Below are 19,917 nucleotides of genomic sequence, written 5' to 3' on the forward strand. Positions count from 1 at the left end.
TATACATAATTGTGATTGATTTTGATAGCATATTTATGAATGAAAGCAAATTAGTTGAAAATGGATGAACCCTCATAAAGATCAAGCCAAGCTTTTAATTCATAGGTTTTCCTTGCTTTCTTCAGTATTTTTATTTTCTTACTTTAATAACTTATGGCCACTTTTTATTATTTGTAATTTTTAAAGTGCTCGATCAAATAGTAACATTATCAATGATATTTTCCCTTTATTTTCAAAATATTTTTTTTGGGGAATTAAAAAATATATATATTGTGATTTCATAAATTTTCAAAATATGGACAAATGATTTTCTTTTATTTATTTAAAGATATGTGATTTTTCAGATTTAAAAAACCTGTCCACATGACATTAAAAAATAATTTTATTTGATTTTTGAATTTTTCTAAAAAAATTTAATGAATTTTGGGAAAGATTAAGACAGTGGTTGAAGATTACCTCATATGTAATATAATGTAATGAGGACAAAATAAATGAATTGGCTTGAACTTTTGTTTCTATCGTTTGTGTTTTTTTCACATCATATCACTGCTCTTGCAATCTATATAGACATCATTTTCCCCTTTTTTATTAGCTTCATATAATCCTTATTTCTCTAAATAATTATCTACCAATCAAAAGTATTAATGATGTATTAATATATATATACATATATGGGTATATTTAATCCATTTGAGTTTTAAGACTTAATAGAGTAAGTATAACAATCATATTCTTTTTCTATCTAAAGTATGGACTTTGTTTGGACATTAATTCATAATGAAATAAATCAACAAGCAAAACAAATAAAAATATTAATACTAAATTTAATTAAATAAAAAAACTAATAACTTTGTTCTCTATTTATTTAATCCAAATTAAAAAAAAACCACATGTTATATAAACAAGCATCAAGCATTTACTATTGAAAAAAGTCAGTGACATACACATACATAAAATGCAATTACATTTTAAAGTTTGATTTCTGGTTGTCCTCAAAATAAAAACTCTACGTAAATTATCAATATTAATACATTAATACAGCATGAGTTTGTTGGTTACATGTTCATTTATGAATAAAAAAAACATAATCAATATTTTTAACTCAATCATTAATTAAACAGAAAAAGAATGAAAGAAAGTAATGAGGGTGAGAATCACATTTGACAACATATATTATTAAAAAAATATGCACATTATATAATGAATGGAATGATATTAAATTAAAAGTAAAAGTAAAGTTTAGAATAAAATAATCAATAAAAAGGAAGTTAATAAAATAAAGAGAGGGTGTGTAATAGTAGCAGTAGAAGTAGCAGTTCATAATACTATCCACTCCCCAGGTAATATGACCAGCAGCCAGGCCTTCCAGATGCCTTGTCAGAACACCAAATAAATTAAAAATACATAATAATATTAATATTAATATTAATATAATATATATATATATATAAGCATCTAATGCTCTTCACAGCTTATCCCAAGTCCCAACAACACACACTTCTCTTTCTAATAATAATTTTGATTTTAAAATTAATTATTTATTTTATTCCTTAGTTCTTCCATGAAATGTTATACATAACAATAAACATAATTTTCCTTAACCAAAGGAACAATGAGGCTTTATATTTTTTATGTTTTTGTTATTTTAAGTGAAAATATATTTTTTTTAAAACCACCATTAGTTTTTATATTTTTAATGTTTTGATTTTTCAAACAAAAATTTATACTACATTAATTGTTTTTTAATCTCTCCAACAGATTTTACGTCTATTTTTTCTAGTATTTTGTTGGAAAATAAAATAAAATGGATAAATTCATCCAACTTAGAAGTCTAAATCAATATTTTTAAAATAAATAATAAAAAAAAGACTCTAATCAGTAGTAAAAATGTATATATTTACTAACATTTTTTGATATATTGATATCGAATCTCCTCACATATCGTGTGAATATATATATATATATATATTAAAAAATTAATTTCGCATTTGTACCCATCCGTGGACCGTGACACACATACATTGTTTGCATTTTATAAATAAAAATATATAATTTAATTTATGTTTTATGAAGCAGTGTAATATTTATCTTTGGTCAACCCCACAATGCCCACTTGCTCCTTTTTTTTTTATCCACCACCGGCTATAAAAAGGTTAGTGCTACTAGTCTCTCTTTATTATTAAAAAAGAATTTATATGAACCTAGGTTGTATATATATATAGGTTTATTGGTTATTATAATCAATATATAAGTTATATAGTTCAAATATGTAAACATGTGATCAAGGATAAAAAAAATAATTATTACCAAAGTGTATTTTATTGGATATTAATATGAGAAGACCTTTTTATTTGACCATAACATTAACTTGTTTTTATAAAATTAATTTTTTTTCTTAAAAATTAAGTTGTTTATAAATGATTTTAGACATGATTTTATAAGATTACATAATAAAAATAAAGTTTATCAAATATGAATTTAGTGTAAACTAGTTCTAAGCATTTCAGATAATTTTATGCTTCAATCTAAATAATTTCTAATGTGAGCTCGAATGAATAAATATTAATTATTTGAGATGATAACTTGATATTAATGATTAGAAATGTTTGAAAATATATGAGAAATTCTTTTATTTAAAATAAAAATCAAGTTATTTAGGTAAAATTAAGATTTTAACATGTGAAAACATTAAAATTCAATCACTTCAAATATCATAGAAAATCAAAATAATTTCTCAAATGAACCATCACAAATTGTCCAAAATTTAAACTTAAAGTTAAGAGAACCATTTTTTCAGATGATATATATATATATATATATTGAAAAAATTAAGAAGATTAAGTATGATTCAAACTTCTATTGACATTTATAAGGGATCAAATTTTGCAATTTTAGGTTTATAAATTTTTTAGTCTTGATTATTTTAGTCATTACCTATTTAATTTTAAGGGTATTTCAATAATTATATTCAATTTGATAAAATCGCAGAAAATTGGTGCATAAGAGAGATTTTATCCCCATTTTCACCCTTGATAAATCTTAAAATTTATATGAATTTTTTTTAGTTTTTTATTCTTAAAAATGAATTTGTCAGTGTGTCTATTTTGTTAGAATAATTTCTCACATGAACTAAACAGAAAACTCTATGTAAAAAACATTGTAATAAATTACTCCATGAAATAATTGGTCATTCTATTCTCCTCCTAATTGAAAGGTTAAAAGGTTTGTGCTCATAGCTTTTCCAAAATTTAAAAAAATAAAAATAATAACTAATAATAAAGCAAAGGAGAAAAAAAAAACAAGAAGAGAAGAGTGACAGTAATTCAGTAACATCACTCACATAAGTGCTAAGCAAGTGTGAGGGAACTTCTTTTCAGGCTCTTCTTTTAGAGTGTTTTGTCCTTGGACTAAAAAGCAATGCTTTAATCCTCTCTCCCTCTTCATTGGATCCACAGCTCCACACATGCTCTCTTTCAGTTTCCCTCTTTCTATATATGTCCTATATATCTCTCTATTTATATATATATATATATGCATGTGTGTGTAACCATAATAAATCATCATCATCATCATCATCATTTGTGCATGCTATCCATCTCTTTACCTGCTTTAAATCCTTAAAGAAAATATCACATACATAATCTCTTTGTTCCTTTCTTCTCTTTATGTGATCTTTGTTCTTTTCTTTTCTTTTTTTATTTTCTCTAATCTAAGAGTCTTTAATTGAATGAGTACAAAGAAGTTGAAAACATGCAGTCCCTTTCCTTGAATCCAGAGTGCAGAGCATGCATGCATGCATGCATTGTGTTGCTATTCTTTCCACTGCCTCTTTCCAGTCAACAAACAAACTCACTCTTCTTTCTTTGTATGACACTTTTCCACTTTGCACTACCTGTTGCTCTCTCCTTTCCACTCTTCATATCTATCTATCTATAATATATATATATATATATATAATTTTAAAATGATTTATGTGAGGAAAGTTGATATTTCACTATTCTCTCAAATTAAAAATCAAAACCAAGCTAGAAAAATTTTCAATGTTGTTACATATTAATCTCTTTATTCACTGTGAGTACACATGTGAACATGTAATATAAATAAATTAATAAGTAAATATAACATGTAGAATATAATAATAATACACATCTGCTTCAATTCCATGCAAAAATACTGTTAATAGTACGTATAACAATAAAACTTGTTATATATATATATATATGTATAAAGGGAAATTTGAAGATATTTAAATTGGTTTTTTGAATAAGCAATATTAATTTATTAATAAGTTAATTTAAATCCATTATTACTCCCTGTCATATATATTATATATATAAAAATATATGAGGATCCATCCTCTATATAAGTTCCTAGATTATGTATCTATGAATATTGATGATGATCCATCGGATTGAAATCCAATAGACTCAACAATTCTCATTTGAATTTTATTGTATATATAAACAGTGCTAAATTTGCTTATGTAGCACTATAAAAATGGGATGTATAGTGTTTTCGTCTTAACAGTAACTGAATCAATTACAACTGTCAAAATCCATTTTCATTAGAGCAACATTATAAACTAAAAAACACCCAAATAACAATATACCAACCCGTTTGGAACCGGTACGAGTGTCGGGCACTATTTATAACATTGTTTATGAACATATCTCTTCCTATATCTCTCATTTATATCATCTCTCTAACTGGACGTCGCCAAAAGATGGTTGCTATATATATATAGAGAGAGAGGGCAAGTTTCCTAATAACGTTCGTAGATATACGAACGTTGGTATTAACTATTAAATTTCCATCCAACGGTCATATCTTATGCAGTAGTACAGGGAAAAGTGATGTATAGTATTCTGATGTAAACTATTCAATTATTTTCAAAATAGTAATTTAATAAATCGAACCACCCAAACTATACCAACAGCAAAACATTATAAACACCAGCCTAATACTAATCAACCTTAACCAACCCATTAATGAGTCTATGTCTTTCTATTTTGGTTACTGTGCTCAATTGCAGACATTTGTAGAGTTGTTGTTTACCATATATATAAATATATATATATAAAAGAAGAGGCAATTAAGTGATGATATTAAATAAAAAAAATGAAAAAAATAAAAGGAATTATTTGAAGAGCCAAAGGGCAACAAAGACAGGATGATCACTGTTGGTGCATCAGCTCTAACTTTGTTGGTTTCTCCATTTCTGGATTCCTGATAAGGACTCCTCCTCACATCCCATTCATCACCCACTTTTTTATTTATTTCTTTCTTTATTTATTTATTCTTAATCAAACTTTCATGCATATCATAGTGCTAAACTAATATCATTTTTTATTATATTTTTATAATTATTGATATTATTTTGTGGAGACTCTGAGTATTGTCACTACTGTCAGTTTGCATAACAAAATGTTTCTTGTCACATCACTTATGTCACCCATGATTCTTTATATTAGAGTACAAAAATGTCTTTACCATCTCAAACATTGTTTCACATTGTAACATCTCTATCTTTCTACAATAAATATATTTTTTCTCTATTTTAATTTTAATCATTTAATTTTCTTTTATACATCACATTTACAATCAATATGTCCATTATTTTTAAAATTGATCGCATGTTTGTTTTAATCATCTATAATTCAGATTTAAAAAAATTTTAAACTATAAAAAAAAATACAAATTAAAAGACTAGTGATCATTGTTAAATACAATCTTAACTTCTTATACATCTCTATCGATATAAAAAAAAAAAAAAGTAATTACTAAGTCATCTACATTTCCAATCTCGACTTTTTGTAAATCTTCTCTAACATAATATAATTGCAAACAATCTTATATAGTGTGATTAGAAAAGAATGTCTTTATACGGTTGTCATCACCTGAAAGTTCTGTCTATTATTTTGTATATAATTTTTTTTAATTTGTTGCGGAGATTCTTTGTCATTGTTTACGGTCAAATCTCAATAATGTTTTCCATTGCTGTTTGAGCATCACTCTAATGTTTGTATTTATCTTTTTCTAATACATTTCAAGTAGTTAATTTTTTTTAAACAAAAAAATATATAAACTTTTAAACTCAAAGATGAAAATTAATTAAAGATTTAATTAGAAGAGAAGCCATAATTATGAAGATCAGTTTGACATGTTTGTACAAACAAGTGCAGCAGTGATAGAAATAAAAGCAACAATAGAGCTTTCACAGAACACGAGTCTACAAATCCCTTAGAACTGGCAAAAACGGTAAAGTATAGGGTGTAAAAAGCAAAAGTACATCATTCTATAATGTTACCCCCCTCCTTTTTCAACAGTGTTAAAAATATAAATAATTAAATAAAAGATTAAAAAAACTTCAATCCTATGTTTTACATGTGAGGACAGTGCTTTACTGATTGTTACCCATAAACAATGTCAAAAGTTATATATTTTTATGTATTTTATTTAAAACAAATTGATAATATTCACAAAGAGAAAATTTGATAGAAATTACATGGTAATCAAATAATATAATTTTATAACACTCAAATAATGACAAGGGAGTGTATAATATAGCAAAATAGTATTTTTATATTTGAGAGTTAGTATAACATTTTTTTTTTTTAAATTAGAGTTCAAAAGCATGTTTTGTATATGAGAAAGTAGACCCTTGTTTTTAATGGTAAATAATAATAGTAATATAAAATCTTTATATAAATAAAATTTATTTCAAAATAATTTATGAAAAAAAAATTGATTTGACATTGAGTATTAGTACTTATTCATCTAAAAGCTTTATTTTTTTAAATGTTGTACATACATTAAATTCTCAATCGTAAAAAAAAATCAAATATTTAATTTTCAGCATGAAAGACAATAGCACTACCATTAAATTATTATGCCATAGGTTTTAAAAAAATAAAAATAATAAATTTTTTTAAGAAAAAAATTTAAAATTTACCGCGCATAATCTGAAACTTTCTTTGCTAAAAGAAAATTGCTAGTTTTTTATAATTGAAAATTATAAAACAATAATTATTTTGAATTAAAATATCAAAATATTAAGAAATAATTGATCAAATGTACACCTTTTTATTTGGAGAGAGAAACAGAGTGCATATGAGTTATATAAATATTAGGTATAATACCCGCATTGGTATATCTATTTTTCTCTCTATTCTCTTTTGGTCTCTCTACTTAGAAATGCTCCTAAGTAGTCTTTCTATTTTTGAAAATGGTTCTGCTTAGTCTCTTCTATTCTAAAATAAGTCAATTATTGACTATATTTTTCAAGAGTAGAAGGACTAAATGGGGAGAGATTAAGGGTAGAAGGATTAAATTGGGTCATTTTCAAGAGTAGAGGGATTAGTGGGGCGCATTTTTGAATAGAGGGACCAAAAGAAAAGAGAGAAAAAAGTAGAGAGGCCAATTTGAGTATTATATCATAAATATTATAAAGAGAAGACAGGTTGTATATTTGGATCCTAATCATGAAAGAGGAAATGAGAGATAAAGCCATGGCAGTGGTCAAAATGGGCAAGAAGGGGCTCAAAAAACCTTTTTTAAGTGGTTGGACCTTGTCACCTGAACTTAAAATGTTTGGAATGGGTCCACTTGGAGGGTTTCACAGGGGACCAATTTTTAGGGTTTTTGTGGGTTTTAGGGCTGGATATGGGACCATGGTTTTATTGTTTTGTTTTTGTGATTTGCCTTCAAAGGGTGCAAATCCCCGAATTTATGGGTCGGGTCAACTCGGGTCCGATCAAATCGGATCTGATTAAGTATGGCTAAGTCAGATCAAATGAAGTTAATGATGTCCTTCCGTGTTGAGAATTCATTTTTTTTTTGTCATAATTTATTTATGATTTTGAAATAATTTAAAGAAGAACATGGTTTGTTATAGATTTTAAAACTAGGAGTTCTTATAAATAAGTGCATAAATAATTATTATTATAATAATTTTTATTAAATAATATTTTGATTAATTATTAAGAATAATCCTAATTCAATTAGAAAAAATAAATGTTGATTCTATGTATTTCATCAATAAAATAAAACCGCAAGCAAAAATATAAATTATTAATTACTTAGATGTGATAAATAGAAATTCCATTTAATTTAACACAAGACTTGATACAATCAAGTAAAATATAATTTTATTTCATCACAGTTTATTTATTTATATATATATATAAAATAAATCTTTGTCCTATTTAATTGATGACAACTTTTTTTATACATCTTCACCAAACTAGAAATAAGCATTTAAAAATAGAAAGATGCTATGTTTGAGAATAGACCATTTTTGGAGAGATGCTTGAACTATTAATGATTGCTCATAAAAGACTTGATTAGGGTTTTGATTTTGCATGGCTTAGGGTTTCACCCAATCTTGAGAATTTAATTTTAATTTTAATTTACTTTTGATTTTGTCTAATGCTCATATTTTTCGTTAAAATTAGTTATATCAATTTTACAATTATTTTAATTTAATAAATGAAAAAATAGTAAGGGAACCAAATTAAAATTTCAAATTGTTGGAAATTATTAATAAAAACCTTTCTATGTATTTTCCATTATATTTCTTCACATTGTTCCAAATTGGATAAAAAAACATATATCATTGCACCAACTTTGCCTCTTCTTGTTGTAAGTCATGCAAAGCTCTATTTGTAGGTCATTTGCAAGATATAGGCCATGTGGGTCAAGGTCCTTGTTTTATAATATTTATTATTTAGTTATAAATATTTATGGTTAAATAAAATCCTATTTATTTATAAATAATATAATTAATGTCTTTTGTGGGTTATATATACTGCAAAGGGAATTAAAATTTAATTGGTTTGTTTTATGGTATCTATGTGGTGTATTTTTTAGCTTAAAATTTAATACGTCATGCAAAGGATTTAAGATATAATGACTAAATTTATATGGTTTGTGATTATTCACAAGCAAAATTGGAGTTGGTCAAATCAACCTAATAATTATAATTCCTTTTTATCTGATTTAAATAAATAAACAAAATTTCCTCTTAATCAAATCTAAAACTTTAAAAATTCTAAAGGAACTTACTTTTAGATTGATTGCTTCCTGGCTTCCATCTCTAAAATAATCACAAAATTTTACCATATATATATATATACAACAACTCTTTTGATTATTTGACAATTTATTTGATATAAATCAAATTATTATTATGTATTCTAAAACTAAATAATAGTAAATTTGATAAATAAATAATTTTAAAAAAAAATACTTAAAAACAATAAAACAATTACTAATGCCCTAGGTTGAGGAGAAAGGAGATAAATCCACACATAAAGAGTGATTCACGCTTAATTAGTGAGTTGATAAAACAATAGCTTACCAAGGCGATAATCATAAAAAAATTATCTAAGTATTCAACTCTTTTTATTTTATTTTCAAAATTAAACTAAGAACATATATTAAGCAAATTATTTTTGCTCTCAAAATAAATAACTTTATACATATATATATCCATTTAATTTATTATTTTTTTTTTTTTTTGAATGTGTGTAATGTATTTTTCATTTAGACAAGATCTAGCATTTCATAGTGACAAGATAGGTTGATAGTTATAGTGGGTACGGATCCATTCCCCCTTTGCATTCCACATTGGGACCCACTAATAAACTTCCCCTGCCTTTGTGGTTGTATTAATCAATCAAATTTTGCATTACATCAATGCACTACTTTGTAGCTAAAATTAAATTATTCTTATATATTTATATATACATTTGAATCATTTATTAAAATCATGTATGTACCGTTGATATGGTAACTCATCATTGCTTAATAATTCATTTATTATTTTGCACTTAAAACAAGGATTTCCTCCCAAGTGTTTTAATTTATTATTTTTCTATTATTACAAAAATAAAATAAAATAAAATAAATGAAATTATTAAATTTGTACAAGATGATGTGTACCAAATTAAGTCTCTAGTGCACCAACAATCTAATAAGAAAATATTAAATAATATAAAAAAAAGGACAAAGAAGGAACATATTTCTCAAATCATATTATGTTGGTTCCTTTTTTTGTGACATTTGATAGCAAAGCTTCAACCACCACCATGCACATTAAATATTTATTCAATTCATCCTAATTAATCCCATGATCAACACAAAGTATGCACATAAAACATGTACCTTGTCCTCCTAAAAACAAATTTAATGACTATTTTATTATATGAAAATCCAAGTTATGTATATAATTACAGCATCTTTCTCTATCATATTTGATGTGATGTGGAACAACTTAGTTCATCTCATGTATGTAATGAGTATATCTCAATGGTTACTGTTAATACAACATATTTGTATAAATACATGTATTGTATATTTGAAAAAAGTTTAACCATTGACTGTGAGTATCTTAATACAACAACTCTCTTCTTTTCTCATCCGGACTTAAGATCGGTCATGACAGAGTAAACTTTGGCTCTTGTCAGAATAACGTGGAAGGAAAGGATTCATGTAATTAATTCCGATTAGTTGAAACTAACATTTTGCTGGTGAGAGTCGTGAGACATATAAAAATCATATATGTTTGTATATTTTTATTTACACACCTATTTAACTAGAAGTTAATTAAAAAAAATTGTGGAATAAACAAATTATTACTTTCGCTATTTTAGCAATTAACCACTTTTATGAGAGTTATACAAGTCTTTTCCAATTAATATAACTTTTCCGCTAAGGAAAAACATTGCGGATCATATTGGATTCATGCGGGTTCAAACCCGAATCCGAAAATGAAACGTTTACGGGCTTTACGGCCCATATAGTCGCAACCAGGCCCAATGGCCCATTGGACTCCTTGTTCTCGTTCTAATTAACAGTTCAGCGCCAAAACCCTAGAAACCCTATTCGGTTTTCTCTCAGCTTTTGGCTCTCTTGCTCTCGGCCTCGCCAGTCGCCGCTGATTCCTCTCCGACGGTGAGCTTGTTCGCATTTTCTCTTTCGATATTCTTCGTGGATCCGTGGTTTTTGGGTTTTGGGATCGTCTTCAATGGTGGGGATTTGAGGAATTTGGTGGGATTTCGCAGAGAGGAAGAATGGAGCAGAGGATGTCGAGCACCTGGCGGTTGACGGTCAACGAGAAGAAGTTCATTGAGACTGCGTTGCTTGCCGATCTCCGGGTTGATGGTCGCCGTCCCTTTGATTACCGCCCTCTCTCGATCAAGTTCGGGAGGTAAGTTTGTGGTTCTTTTTCTCTTTATCATCTCAAAATTCTTTAGGTTTTCTGTTTGTATACAATTTATCTATTGCTGCAATCGAGTAAAAAAAAAAAAGTTTTTTTTTGTGTGTGTTTGTGTGTGTGTGTTTTGAAAAATGGAGAACAAGAAAACTTTTTTTATCTTTTGGTGTTTGATTTGATAATGTAAATGTAATAGATAACAAAACCAAAGGAAATATATTGATATAATTCTCTTTTGTGTTATGCTCTTTCAATGAATTGTGGATTTAGAATTATATTTAGATGTTTTGGGTGGTGGAATGGCCATTGCCGAAGTGGAAGTGATTGGATATTGCTATTGATTTTTGTGGTATATGTGCAGAGAGGATGGTTCGTCCGAGGTCCAACTTGGTGAAACTCATGTCATGGGCTACGTGACTTCACAACTTGTTCAACCTTATCGTGACAGGCCTAATGAAGGAACACTTGCTATATATACTGAATTTTCACCAATGGCTGATCCTACTTTTGAGGCAGGTCGGCCTGGAGAGTCAGCAGTTGAGCTGGGTCGCGTGATTGACCGTGGCCTGAGGTTGGTGATTTTCATAATTCCTTGCCAGGTTTGAAATGCAAGCTACTTTTTGCTTGTTAGCTTGGCAATAGTATGCAGTCTTTGATGTGTTCTGGCTTAATGTATAAGTTATAGGGGTTTCAAAGATGTGAGTATTGCATAACAGGGAAAGTAGAGCAGTGGATATGGAGTCCCTGTGCGTTGTTGCAGGGAAATCAGTGTGGGCTGTTCGTGTGGATCTCCACATTCTTGATAACGGAGGGTATGAACTAGCATATACTGATATCTGTCTGTTGGTATTCATATTCATTTTCATGCTTAAGATCTGTGATAATTCAGGAATCTCATAGATGCAGCTAACATAGCTGCTCTGGCTGCTCTTTCGACCTTTCGGAGGCCTGAATGTACAGTTGGCGGAGAAGATGGTCAGGAAGTTATCATGCATCCACCTGAGGTTGGTTTCTAGCTTTGTCTATGAGCTCTTACCCATTTGGATTATTTGTAACATACTCAGAGAATGGTCAGGAAGTTATTGTGCATCTGCTTGAGGTTGGTTCCTGGCTTTGTCTACTAGTTCCAACCCATTTGGATGATATTATAACTTATTATTGTCCTTTTGTGCCGATTAAAAGAAAAAAAAAAAGCATAGATAAAAATAGATGTAAGTTCTGTTATGTTGGGAACCACTTCCACCCCTACTAGATTTTATGTGTGATTGTACATCATATTACAGTTTGGATGATTTTTTAAGTGCCATATTTTCATTAGTAATATTGACATTTTCTTCCCCTTTTCATCGTCTGAGCAGGTTAGGGAACCAATTCCTTTAACTATTCACCATCTTCCTGTGGCAGTAACCTTTGCATTCTTTAGTGAAGGTAACATCCTGGTATGTATTCGTTCATTCACACATGTAATTTTCAATCCTTTTTAGCCTTCTAGTTTTATCCCTTGATTTTACTGGACTTCTGAGATCAATCCATTGTTGTGTAACGCTATGAGGTGTCCTATTTATGGGTAAATAGGTGTAGTTCATTTCTGTTTTAGAAATAATTTGAAATTTGTTGATCCCTCTTGATGTTGCTATATATGAAATTTATATTGCATGTAGGTAATCGATCCAACTTACAAGGAAGAGGCTGTCATGGGTGGAAGGATGACGGCTACCATGAATATGAATGGTGATGTATGTGCAGTCCAGAAGGCTGGTGGAGAAGGTGTGATGATGAGTGTCATTATGCAGTGTTTGCGGATAGCTTCTATGAAAGCTGCTGATATCACAAGTAAAATAAAAAATGCGGTGAGTTTAACATCTCTTTTCAGTTTCAAATAATGCGGTGAGTTTCTTTTGATACAAAGTTATTTAGATTTGTGTTTACCAAGTGCTTGCTTAAGTGATTTAAATTTGGTAGATAAAACTCTGTTGGTATAAATAGTGGACACGAGGTTTACACTACACTATTTCTGAATACCTTATGTTTTCCTAACTTTTCCTGACAAAAGGAGATTGTGTTGAACCCTGTGCATTTATTATTTTCTTGTTCGCTTGATTTCTCTGTCTGCAGTACATGAAATCACTGTTTTTGAAGCTAAGCCTAGAACCAAGGCTTGTGGTTTAAGCAATCCATGTCATCAGTTAGATTATGTAATTTAACCATGCCACGTGCTTCCTTTCCTAAGTTCATAACTATTCTGTACAGGTAGATGCATACAACACTGAAAGATCATTGAGAAATGTCAAACGCCATCCATCATCAATTGCAATTGATGTTGGTGTTTCAGAAGTTGCTATGCAGGAGGATCAAGTTGATGATCTTCAAAAAGATGCACAAATCTTGGAAGATAAGTCGAGGGCAAGCTCTAGTGGCAATATTGGTCTCATTGGAGTTGAAACCAGTTCATCACGTAGAAGAGAGAAAAAAACTGGAGGCAATAATGGTGAACCATTTATTGGTGGCCCTTCTAATTGGTAGTGCAGCTATTTGATTTCCCACTATGTTTTTCTGATCTCCTAAGGTTGTCGCTTGGATCAATCACCTCATTGATTTTTTTCATCTTTTTTGTTTTAGGGATCCATACCCCAAAGAAATTTCTTCCAGTTATATAAGGAGTTCTCAGGCTTTACCTGGTAATTCTTTTCTCAAGCATGAAACATACTTTATGTTATAACAAATTGTATGCAATGAATTGTTTCTATTTTTTTTAGTGATAATATGTACTGCATTGATGGTGGTCATCTTTGACAGATTCTATAGTTGTATATCACATTGAAATAGTACACACCCACTGCTTAGCTTCTCCAATGACCGAAAGAAAGACATGATGCTTTTTGATTTTTTTTATTATACATTGTCGTTGCTTCGAGATTTATATCGTAGTAATGTAGAACATTAGATATACTCACACTGTGCTTATGGATTCCGTATGTATTGCTCTGTCCTGTAAATATTGTGTTATCACGATTTCTTAGTGTTGATATCTTGCATACATAGGCCCCTCAACCTTGAACGATGAGCAAGAAGTTACAAAAATGGCCCAAAAATCGAGTCTGTCCCATGTTGATACAGCAGCAAATGTAAGTGATGCTCCAACTGAGACGATCACAAGTATGAACCCGCAAACAAGTTCACCAAAAAGTCTGAAAGATGCTGTGAAAAAGAAAAATAGGAAAAGGAGGTAATGGAGTATCTGCTAGTGACATCACAGCTAATTTTCACGAGTGGTGGGCAATAAAGTCCACCCATCAGGTATTGCGCATACATGCATTATTAAAACTTAAATGCGTGATTAGGGGTGGCAATAATCTGTCCGGACCCGCCAGCCCGGTTTTGTCCGGCCCGGAATAAAAAGGGTTTGGACATAAGGTTTGCAAATGCGGGCCGGGTTCGGACATGGCTTGGTTGTCCGAATTTAAATCCGGGCCGGGTCCGGACATAGAAATTCGGACAACCGGGCCCTTTTAACCCCTAAAACTTTAAAATCCCACAACCTTAGGCCCATTTGTTTTAAGCCCATTCTTCTAAAAACTTTAAACATATATTGTTTTTTCTATTAAGACTTAGATTTTTCTATAATTTGAGTTGAGTTTTGGATTATTAATGTTTTTTTTTTGCATTTAATGTGAATTAAATTATTTTTGTATAATTTAATATTTGAGCGAACTTAAAAATAACTTATAGAATTCGGACAAATTTGGACATCCGGACAACCGGGTTTTAAAATAAACCGGGTTTGGACATACTAAGTTTGTCCGGATTTAAAACCGGGCCGGGTCCGGACACAAGTTTTTCTATTTATATTAGTAGTTGTCCGGACCCGGTTTTGTCCGGACCCGAATTTTTGCCACCCCTATGCGTGATGAATATGAAATTCTTTTTTACCTCTTTCTCTAGAAACAACCCTGTGAAATGTGTGTTTCTGCTTTTCATGGATTTTTGTTGCTAAAAAGTATAAACTACTATATACACCTTTGTGGGGGAAATTACCAGCAACCTGTGGTTATAAAGTAGAACATAATTCAGCCAGTGTTTCTTTTCATTAAATTTGGAATGTTATCTTTTATTATTGGCCCAGGAGTTCATGTTGCTGAATTCCTGATTTTAGTCTTGCTCGGCAAAGATCACTGCATTCATTTCATAATCAATTCTCTGATGGTTCATTCATCATATCTTGCAGGTATTTGTTGCGTCATTGGGTGCGGATTCGGAATCGGGGAATCAGAAAATAGAGAACCTGAATTTTTTTTTTCTCATTTATAAAGGCTTTGTGAAACAAATGTTATGAAGCTAGCTTTTATCATTAGAGGAGAGGCACAGTTTAAGGTCCCAGGGCTTGATAGAAGCTCATGTTTATTCAGTGAAGTATGTACTGTAAGAGTTGAATTATTTTACACACAATATCAAAGACCATGAAATACTTTTTTGTTTAAGCTTCATGCATTTTATTTTACTGACAATGAACAAAAAAATCCTCCTAAAGTTCACAGCAAAAAAACCTCATGAGTTATTTTATCTTATAGTTAAATTGAAGCAAGAGCACCTCCAGGCTTATAATTATAATTATGTTCGAAATAAATGTGATCATAAAATATAAACTCCTGGTTGAAAGTGTTCATCAATCACATGAGGACCTGCTGTATTTTATGGAATAGTGATCGATAAGGACCATCTTCTGGCCTTGTCATACCTGCTGTATTTTATCTGATAGTTTGTAAAAGTAATATCTTTTGTTCAATTGCAATGAACACTAATGCTGGGAATCGTTTTTGAACATCACTAACAATACAAAACATAGTTATAGGGCTAAGTATATGGTTCTAAGAACTCAAATGATAGGTAGGTACTATAATCCCTAAACAAGCATCCCTCTTCATCTTGTCTCAGTATGGAACTAATATGGTCAATCACCAATGTATGATGTTTATTTGCATTAGGGTGGGTGGAGTTTGAGATATGAATCAAGACCCGCCGTGTCGGTAAAGTAGCACTGACCGATATATAGCAGCAACATGGAGGAAAACAATCAGCAGTATAAGAAAATCATCAAGCAAACCAATGAACCCGAACACCGCTGTGAACATCAGAAACAATTGATCAATTGTTAGAGTAAATTGATAACTTCTGAAGAAACAATGAGTTGTACCATTACCTTCAGGAACAATGTCTACTGGACTCAGTACATAGATTGTGCTCAGTACAATCTGCTTATGAGAAAAACAATTGAATTCATGTGAGGGTTCACCAAAGGTTTCAGCAGAAACAAAAAATGGAAAGGATAGAACTATCATTAGACATGCCGCATGCATTACCAAAAGCACAATCCAGAGTAAGTTTCTATTGATTATAGAAAACCTTGACCTTTTACCAGTTTAAACTTATTAAGGAATGATATATGTTGAACTCCATTTAAACTTGTCTTTCATTTTCCGTGATACATAAAGGAGATGAAGCTCTTGGATATGACTAAGGAATAAAGGGTGTTAATCTCAACTAGTATGCTTTGGCCACTACAAGCTTGATGCAAAGTTACTTTGTGCTCGCTAGAGTGAGGAATATTAAAAAGAAAAAACAAAAAGAATTCATCATGTGTAAAGATGATTCTCAGAATCTTTGGATCACTAAAGTAATGGCACATTACCATTCTAAATTCAGTATATAGGAGCTATTTGTATCTGAAAATCAAACTTACGTAAGTTATCATTAGTCACTCGTTAATCATTACACAGACATATTATCAAGAATATTAACAATTTTCGAAGAATATTCTTGGCAATAATAGTGGAGAAATGAATCATCAAAAGGCAAAATCAGAGCATATCCTTCACTGTGTCTCCAATTGTATTTACATTTCTAGCAGTAGCAGAAGCAATAAGTTTTGCATCCTATTCATCGTGAAATCCAGTTTTGAGATCCACTATTAATTCACTGAAAATGTTAGACATGGGCCACCAAACTCTGATTTTTCAACTCAAACTTTGCTTGCTTTTATACATGTAAATCATTCAGATATCTTAGAATAACTTTACCACAAAGACTTCAAAAAAAAATAAAAGTTCAAACATCTCTCATCCATTTGTATTATAATCATCACTGTTAGGTGCATTACACAATGGATGCAAGAAACAAATGTGCAGTCATTGAAATTTTGAGTTAAGTCCGTTGGACGTACCGCAAAAATCATCCGCGCCTTAAAAACAAGGGGCAGAGATCTATGAGGATCCATCAGTTCTCTCATCAACCTTCGAAGGAAAAATGGGACGTCTCGCAGCCTCTGCAATAGGAAAATGAACAACAGGTCATGATATGCTCCCACATGAATTACAATCATGTCCTACAAGTAAACATAAAAAGATGCAGATAAAGATTCAACTAGTTCTCATTCTTCATGGTAATTGACTAATAGTAAAAGTTACATGAGAAGAATGAATAACAACCAATGACTTCAAAGGTGCATGCATTACAATGATAAATCCCATAATAGTAGCTTCAAGCAATAGTTTTTAAAATAATACAGAATTAAGCCTCACTTCAACAATAATGACTAGTTATGTGAAACTCCTCCAAAAGCCAGAAGTTAATGTTACCTGAACAAAGCTCCGCGAACCTCCTCCAAAAATACGGTTGTAATTCTCTATTTGCATTAGAACACGGCTAGCTTCTGGATCATGGCGTTGATGTTGCGCAGTCTCAGAAGGTATCAACAAAGTAATCACACGACGACATATTGGACACTTGCATGGCTGCAGGGCCGATGCATGATGCCAAACACGCAGAATGCAATGACCTAAAAGATGTGCATTCAAAATATAAACAAAATCATAACCATCACTCTTTCCACAAATCATTCTTCAAGACAGATAACAGTCTTGAAAGATTAAACTAAAACAACATTATCACATTGAAGGTACAATATCTGAAACAAAAACTCAGTAAAACAGCCAGATAAGCATCTAAGCACAATTGATTATGCAGAAAAAAAAAAAAATCTAATTTTTCTTTCTTCTCATTCTTCAAATATCAAAACAACCTAATTGTCACATGATTCGAATTTCAAATGCGCTGTAATTCTTTCTTGAATTCCTATCCTTAATTCTACAATAATCTGAGAATCCAACCATTCCAAGCAACAGAAAATAAAAAACAACAAGAAAAAAGAAAACTGGAAACCTAGAAACGGACCGATATTAACAAACCCTAAAATAAAAAAAAAATCAAGAAACAGACAGAAAACCCAATCACTAAGAAGAAAATCAAACACATTCACAACCATCACAAAACCTTAAACCAAATCAAGCATCAAGGACAACACCCCCTCTCTCTTCCGACCGATCAAAACCAAGAAACACATCAAGGGTTTGGGAAAAAGGGAATCACCGCAGAACCAGTGGGAGCAGTTGGCCTGGCAGGGGAGATTGAAGTCGTCATGGCACACCGAGCAAACGTCGTTGACGGGCGGCGACTCCATCACCGTCTCTCTCTCTCTCTCTCTCTCTCTCTCTTTTGGATTCTTATCTTGACTTCCTTTTCTTCGAAAACGAGAAGCAGTGATTGCAATCCTTTTATAGCAGTGATTGAGAAGCAAGACCCGGGAAACAACCAAGAAAAGCACTCCAACCCCACCAAATATATATATATATATATATTTATATTTAGTGTTTAGTCCCTTGTTTGTTGACCACCATTGTTTCTCAATTAAGTCCTTGTAAATTATATACACATTAATCAAATTTCTCTAAAATATAATTTCTAGTACATTACATTATATTATTCAATTGTTTTAAGAAAGATTTATTTTTTTCCCATATCTCACTTAAATGGCTTAAGTTATATAAGTAATATATATATATATATATATATATATTGTTATAAAATTAAAAAAAAGCAAATAAGGATAATACTCAATCATATGTTACAAGATTATAAAGACATGCTTAGAGTTACATAAAAACTCACATCTTTTAAACTTTCTCATAAATATTATGATAAGATGAATAGTTCTATGAGTTCAGAAGATGGAGAGATTTTGGGAGTTTGGGGAGATGAAGAGCTATGACATTCATATATATATATATATATATATTATATTATATTGATATCACAAAAAATATTTTAGATGATTTTTGTTTTTTTTAGAGATTTAATTGTATATTTTATTATTTTATGGTATAATTGCTTTACAAATATTTTCTTTGATTGTAGTTTCATAATATAACATTGCATAGTTTGGTCTATATTTTTGTATTATAACACAACAATTAATGGCATACCTTTTATTATTATTCTCTTCACACACACATATATATACCCTCATAAAATTTCTCTTTATAATAAACCAAAAATTTAGGATAAAATATGTTAGTACACAATTATTATAATTTTTTTTTTTGGACTCCAACTGAATACTTTCAAATTTTTGTTCTTTCAAGTATCTTTGTTATCTACAATAATTAGATAGACAAAGATACTTTTCAACACATAATTTAATTTAAAAACTCTCAAAATGTAATTTAAAATATTAAAAATAAGTTGAAAAAAAATTTCACATATTTTCATTCATTAAGAAATGATAATAGATATAAAAAATATTTCAGCTTGTCAAGCAATTCTATAAAAAAAGAAAGGTCACAAAATAAATGTGTTTATACAAAGTTAAG

The 19,917-nt window shown here is 30.0% G+C and overlaps 2 protein-coding genes across 3 annotated transcripts; one reads left to right on the plus strand and one right to left on the minus strand.

Moving 5' to 3' along the window:
* Positions 1-10,872: 10,872 nt before the first annotated feature.
* Positions 10,873-15,693, plus strand: LOC120262306 (exosome complex component RRP45A-like). 2 transcript variants are annotated; one of them, XR_005536739.1, is made up of 11 exons: positions 10,873-10,953; positions 11,064-11,209; positions 11,577-11,786; positions 11,932-12,027; positions 12,105-12,219; positions 12,574-12,654; positions 12,877-13,065; positions 13,466-13,734; positions 13,835-13,893; positions 14,258-14,512; positions 15,441-15,693. XR_005536739.1 is itself a non-coding variant. In XM_039270398.1 (11 exons), the coding sequence occupies exons 2-11, from the start codon at positions 11,073-11,075 to the stop codon at positions 15,490-15,492; spliced, it is 1,392 nt and encodes a 463-aa protein (XP_039126332.1). In that variant the 5' UTR covers positions 10,873-10,953; positions 11,064-11,072; the 3' UTR covers positions 15,493-15,693. The 2 variants fall into 2 exon arrangements, 1 of the variants encoding a protein (XP_039126332.1); XM_039270398.1 differs by having other exon boundaries at positions 14,258-14,441.
* Positions 15,694-15,897: 204 nt separating this feature from the next.
* On the minus strand, positions 15,898-18,840 carry LOC120260460 (E3 ubiquitin-protein ligase RNF170-like). The gene is made up of 5 exons (XM_039267939.1): positions 18,638-18,840; positions 17,848-18,047; positions 17,433-17,534; positions 16,413-16,464; positions 15,898-16,334 (listed from the first exon to the last, which is right to left on the minus strand). The coding sequence occupies exons 1-5, from the start codon at positions 18,726-18,728 to the stop codon at positions 16,222-16,224; spliced, it is 558 nt and encodes a 185-aa protein (XP_039123873.1). The 5' UTR covers positions 18,729-18,840; the 3' UTR covers positions 15,898-16,221.
* Between the last annotated feature and the right edge of the window lie 1,077 nt (positions 18,841-19,917).

Source organism: Dioscorea cayenensis, chromosome 5, assembly GCF_009730915.1.
Source record: "Dioscorea cayenensis subsp. rotundata cultivar TDr96_F1 chromosome 5, TDr96_F1_v2_PseudoChromosome.rev07_lg8_w22 25.fasta, whole genome shotgun sequence".
NCBI lineage: Eukaryota > Viridiplantae > Streptophyta > Magnoliopsida > Dioscoreales > Dioscoreaceae > Dioscorea > Dioscorea cayenensis.